Source organism: Carassius carassius, chromosome 14 (assembly GCF_963082965.1).
Source record: "Carassius carassius chromosome 14, fCarCar2.1, whole genome shotgun sequence".
Taxonomy (NCBI): domain Eukaryota; kingdom Metazoa; phylum Chordata; class Actinopteri; order Cypriniformes; family Cyprinidae; genus Carassius; species Carassius carassius.
This window is the reverse complement of record NC_081768.1, coordinates 1326535-1332974: the sequence shown is the minus strand read 5'-3', so window position 1 is coordinate 1332974 and position 6440 is coordinate 1326535. Positions and strand designations below refer to the sequence as shown.

The 6440-nt window shown below is 34.2% G+C and overlaps 1 protein-coding gene across 1 annotated transcript; it reads right to left on the bottom strand.

Moving 5' to 3' along the window:
• Window positions 1-2842: 2842 nt before the first annotated feature.
• vent (ventral expressed homeobox) lies at window positions 2843-4410 on the bottom strand. The gene is made up of 3 exons (XM_059565451.1): window positions 4033-4410; window positions 3767-3957; window positions 2843-3057 (listed from the first exon to the last, which is right to left on the bottom strand). The coding sequence occupies exons 1-3, from the start codon at window positions 4199-4201 to the stop codon at window positions 2851-2853; spliced, it is 567 nt and encodes a 188-aa protein (XP_059421434.1). The 5' UTR covers window positions 4202-4410; the 3' UTR covers window positions 2843-2850.
• Window positions 4411-6440: the final 2030 nt, after the last annotated feature.

Below are 6440 nucleotides of genomic sequence, written 5' to 3'. Positions count from 1 at the left end.
CATCCAAGGGAGTGGGCTCACTCACAATTCTGCCCAAAAACACAGCCATGAATAAAGAATGGTACCAAAACACCCCCCAACAGCAACTTCTTCCAACAATCCAACAACAGCTTGGTGAAGAACAATGCATTTTCCAGCACGATGGAGCACCGTGCCATAAGGCAAAAGTGATAACTAAGTGGCTCGGGGACCAGAATGTTGAAATTTTGGATCCATGGCCTGGAAACTCCCCAGATCTTAATCCCATTGAGAACTTGTGGTCAATCCTCAAGAGGCGGGTGGACAAACAAAAACCCACTAATTCTGACAAACTCCAAGAAGTGATTATGAAAGAATGGGTTGCTATCAGTCAGGATTTGGCCCAGAAGTTGATTGAGAGCATGCCCAGTCGAATTGCAGAGGTCCTGAAAAAGAAGGGCCAACACTGCAAATACTGACTCTTTGCATAAATGTCATGTAATTGTCGATAAAAGCCTTTGAAACGTATGAAGTGCTTATAATTATATTTCAGTACATCACAGAAACAACTGAAACATTTACATTTTTACATTTACATTTATCTGACGCTTTTATCCAAAGCGACTTACAATTGCTATATATGTCAGAGGTCGCACGCCTCTGGAGCAACTAGGGGTTAAGTGTCTTGCTCAGGGACACATTGGTGTCTCACAGTGGATTTGAACCCGGGGTCTCTCACACCAAAGACGTGTGTCTTATCCACTGCGCCAACATCACAAAGATCTAAAAGCAGTTTTGCAGCAAACTTTTTGAAAACTAATATTTATGTAATTCTCAAAACTTTTGGCCCCGACTGTATATATAGTATATATATATATATATATATATATATATATTTTACATCAGTATTAACAAGCTCTACACCATTAATTCTTTTCCCCATAATTTGTGCATCCTGTTAAATTGCTAAACACAAATGATATCTGACCCATTTGCAAGGCTGTTTCTGCTTTTGTACAGTGCACAGTTTCTAAACACGACAGATTAACAGCACCATCAGCACCTGCTCATTCATCACAATAACATTGAACAATTACAGAATCATCCAGAGGAACTGTGAAGAGCTTTAGATCTGTTCAGATCATCGTGTTGACTGAGATGATAATCATCCCTTTCACACGTATCGTTTGTTTCAAGCCTCACAGAAATGAGCTGATGTTCATATTCATACAGTAGGGGAGACTGCCCCCGTGTGGACACACACACGCATGCGCACACACAGGCACACGCGCACACACAGGCAGACGCACACACACACACACACACACGGAGACACGCACGCGCACACACAGGCACATGCACACACACACACATCTACAGAAACTATGACTGGGTTACAAACTTCAATATTTTATTTACTACTAATAATAATAAAAATTATTATTATTATTATTATTATTATTAATATTAGCTTTAGAAAAGTTCACTAGCAAAAATCATTCTATATTTTTTTTTATTTTTAAATAGTTGAAATATCCGGGTGATTGAAGCTTACCTTTCAAAACATATTCTATCAAATATTGGTTAACCTGGTATCCATGTCGATGGGAAGGTTAAAAACTAAAAAAATAAAATAAAATTAACTAAAATAAAATAAAATAAAATAAAAGATAAGGATGATTGAAATCACTGTTTTCCATTAAAAACATCCAAATCAACAATGAGATGGACGAAATGGAAATTTAAATACTACTACTAATAACAAAAAGCTAAAGTCATTTTGTTTATATAAATAAATGAATAAATAAACAAACAAATAAATAAATAAATAAATAAATAAATAAATACAAGTTTGAAAGACAAGATATTGCAGCACAAAACCCTGAAATGTGTCAAACACACATACTCCTAGTCAATCATTTACATTTAAGATAGCATAAGACGAGTAAAAATAGTTGATATACAAGCAGAATAAATAAAAAGGCAACAAAAACAGCAACAACATCTAAAATATGTGTATATAAATACCACAGATACACAGAAATGGCATCCTAATCGAGCACCTGTATGTTATCTATACAACTGTTTTAGAGCATGCTGCTTATTTTTAAGCAGCACCTGAGTCCAGGTGAGTCCAGGTAAGATCCCATTAGAAACTCTGTGATTGTTCGATCATCAGCCTATTTCACAGGGATTACATTTCACATGGATCACAGGGAGGCAAATATAAGTCCAGGCCATTTATGCATATGATAAAACAGCAGAGGTGATAGAAGACCCCTTGAGGGACACCATGGAACTGGAAAGGAGTTTTAGGACCATTATGCTTTTTATGTATTATTTATTTTTATTGAGGTACTTTTATAACAGACATTGCATATCCCAGAAAATAAATAAATATAAATATTTTTAATTACACAAATAAAATTACATTTGTTATTATTATTATTATTATTATTATTATTATTATTATTATTATTATTATTATTTTAACTGGTTTTAACAGTTTGATAAAAATATAATTAAATAAATAATTAAATAAATAAAATTATATAAATATAACTAGGAAATACAATATTGTACTGTAACATATCTCTCTCTGTTTATATATATACACATATATATCAGACTCGACTGATACAATAAAAGGCTAAGAAGCTTGATTCAAAGCATTTTTTATTTTATGGGATTTTTCAGATTTTGCGAAAAGACAACATTTATGTACATATAAAATTTGTTTATAGAACTACATACAGTGCTTGCATTTAAATTTTACCTATTAAAAACCCTGATTTAGGGGATTTTTATATATTTTTATATTACATCAAGATTATAGATTATATCCGATCATTAAAAAAAAAAAAACAAAAAAAAAAAAAACAATGAGGAGGTTTAAAAGTAGCAGGACGGGAACAACATCGGTGGCGGCAACTGTCGCGCGGGAATTTGTGCCGGGAAATAGAGGCGCGAGTGCTGTCCGCTAGCGGTGTGGTTCTGAAATGACGTCACCGGCGGAAGCACAACAAAAAACTCGGCTGCACGCGCGTCCTGAACTTCCCGCTTCAGCTTCATCCGTCTGTTCTGGAACCACGTTTTCACCTTAAATAAACAAATAAATACATACATAAATAAATAACATAAACATCATCCACTTTCAATATTATATTTCACAAAGGAGACACTAAAATATTAATGAGTTAAGAACAATTTAACTAATGCATGCGATTTATTTGCTTGCAAAATTCCACATAAAGATTACATTAATTTAACTCTCTAAGAACAAAAAATAAAAAATTGAAAAAATAAAAAATACATTTTTTTAAAAATAAATCTAAAATATTTATGGTTGCAATTATTTTTTTTGCTCTTAGCGACTTTTAATTAAGAAAAACTTTTTTATGTCTATTTACTGAAGACCAAAAATCTGTAGAACCTATAATGTAAAATAAATAAATAAATAAACTAATAAACAAATAGCTTACTAATTAATTTAAATGATAAAGTATTTATTTATATACGTTGCATTATAAGTTTAATTCATTATAAATACATAAATCAATAATTAATTTAGATTATAAAACATTTAATTATTTATGTTGCATTATAGGGTTATTATAAATAAATAAATAGTGCATTGCATGTATTGCATAAAAATAATTATTTATTTGAATATAAAGACATGATATCTTGCAGTTCACATTATTAGGCCAGATGTGTGACAAATGCAAAAGACTCTTTATGAATATAAGTTCAACAAATACAGTAGGCCTATCTGCTGTCACATCTAGAAATCTCATGCCTTGCACACCTGTGTTTCAGACAGCTGCAGTTTCTCTGCTATCCTGCGTCTCTGAGTCGCTCCGAGGTACTTGTGTTTACTGAAGCTCTTCTCCAGACGCGAGATCTGCTCCGAGCTGAACTTGGTTCTGACGCGCCGCTGTGACGCGGACTCTCCTTCGCTCTCATCGCTCTCAGAGGCCGAGGAGTAGCCACAGCTGTCTGATGCGAGAGAAACGACCTGTTAGATCCATCACCAACCCAGAAACACAATGAACACCAGAAGCTCGTACTTACTTGTAGGAGAAGACATGTCCTTGGTTTCTCCTTCTCCAAGCGTTTCTGAAGACGCGTGGCGAGCATCACTGAAATCATCAGGAGCTCTTACTGTGACGCGTTTCTCCTGCTCCAGATCTTGAGCATGGAAGCTCTGGGACAACCACTCCACGGAGAACTTCTTGAACATGATGTTTCCTAATAATTTGATCAGCTGTAGCTCATCTGGTCAGTGGTCTGACTTTATAGGAGCTTCTCCGCTCATCTGCATGAGTAAAGCGACTCTCAGCGGAATTATAACTCTGTAATTGAAGTTAATGGGTGTCGCAATGGTCTTGTTCACACGTTTGGTGTACTTGTGATATCCAGGCGCCAGCGAGTCTGAGCACCTCGTGTGTTCACCTCAAGTACCTGAGAAGAGTCATCAATGCACTGATACAATCAATTGACGGAGAGCAACATCATCCACTCAAGACAAGCGTCATCCATCGGCAGATAACGGGGAGATGAAAGAGAGCGCGGCTTTGGGCGGATCACTGTCGGATTAACTCTTGATCCCCATTATGTGTCAATTCAGCACGCTTGTTTATTACATTAAATGCATCTTCGCATATTATGGGTCTGAGTGTCTCCTCCTTTATCTTCAGTCACTGAAAGCGTTTTACTTCTAATGGCAAGCATTGAAATGAGTCTCTGGCGCCTCACAAACTCACACATGAGATGCTAAATTATAAAGCTACTCCTGGATAGTTGAGTGCATTTTAAGAATGCATGTCAGAAGTTGAAAATGAAAATCAAATATTAGTTAAAATTAAATTCAAACTCAAAAAAAATCAATGAGATAAATTCCATCCACATGTTCAGTTTTTATTAAAAACACTTATGTTGCATAAGTTCATCAGACTCTGTTACTTCTTACAGGGAAAAAAACACAGCTACTGATGATGAATTCAGTCACTGTACAAAATACTTACATGAGGAATCTAGAATTCAACAAAAACAAACAAATAAATAAATGTTGATTTAACAAATCCAGAAACAAAATACTAATCTAAAGAACCTACAATGTAACATCAAGATCTAAATCTATTTACTTACTTACTGGTGATTTGGTGAATCTAGAAACAAAAATACTCATTTGAAGAACCTATGCAACAATAAATAAATGAATAACCTGATTGTTATGTAATTGTTGAATTGAAGAATTGATTGTATCATATAATGTACTTTTACATGTTCAAATAAATCGATTACTTGTTTTACTTGGGATTTTATGAATACATAATCCAAAATATTAATCTGAAGAACCTAATGCAACAATAAATAATGACAGACAGATAAACAGATTATATGTATTGTATTTTATGTAATATATAATGTTGTGTTACTTACATCCATACTTATTTATTTATTATTAATGGTTTAATGAATCCATAAACCAAAATACTCCTCCAAAGAAACTATGATGCAAGATAGATCATTATATATTTTTTGCATTATTACTTTAGATTACTATTATAATTGCATCAGAACTTGAATAATGGTGTGAAGTAGATAAAATCGTCACTCTATGAAACCTGCATAAATGATTGATTTTGCAAAATGATTATAGGAGTTATTAATCTCCATTGGCCTTCAGTGGCTAGTTTTAGTTAGTCTTAATGTTATCATGGGGTTGATATTAGAGGGAGATCAATACTCTGTCACACACACACACACACACACACACACACACACACACACACACACCAGACACGCTGGAGCCAGTCTGTGGAGAGTGTAAACTCATCAATGGGCGACTTAATTAGGACTAATTGTTGACCATGATCTGCTCGTTAGGTCTCGTTTGAAGTGCGCGGGGTCGCGCGCAGTGTGAGGCCGCGGATCAATGCACTGATGGGTTTGTTTAGGGTTTCTTTGGCGCCTAAATTTTATTTAAATATCACTCATTGTTGGTCTATATGCCAACCTCCTTCTCCATGTGTGCACAAATAGCATCTTAAATACTAAGTGAAAAATAACCATTTAAAAAAAGAAGCATGCATATTGTTCTTTGGGTATAAAAAAATGTTGATTTGCATTATATGTTTCTGTGTGGGACAGCTCTAACTAACTCACATATTTAACTAGCTTCAGAATGTAAATTATATTTGTTAATAATAATGTGAGCCTGTATTTATGCTATTCTTTATAAAAGATTTTTCTTGACATTGTGGGTCTTAACAAAACAGCCATGAGAAATCATTGTATTACGTGAGGGAATAAGTAAGAAAACATTTACTGACGATTTAATAAATTCAGAAACGTAAAATGCAGCATTATTGGAAATAAATAAATAAATCTGTCTTTGCTGACCCGAGATGAATAATGTACAAATACATTGTCAGATCACAAATGTCATTTTATTGATGGTATTTGGTTGCTGATGA

Coding starts and splice junctions, on each gene's coding strand:
- vent (XM_059565451.1), bottom strand. CDS start 4,201: ATGTTCAAGAAGTTCTCCGTGGAGTGGTTGTCCCAGAGCTTCCATGCT. Junction 3,958..4,032: donor GGACATGTCTTCTCCTACAA/GTAAGTACGAGC, acceptor CTCTCGCATCAG/ACAGCTGTGGCTACTCCTCG. Junction 3,058..3,766: donor TGCAGCTGTCTGAAACACAG/GTGTGCAAGGCA, acceptor TGTTTATTTAAG/GTGAAAACGTGGTTCCAGAA.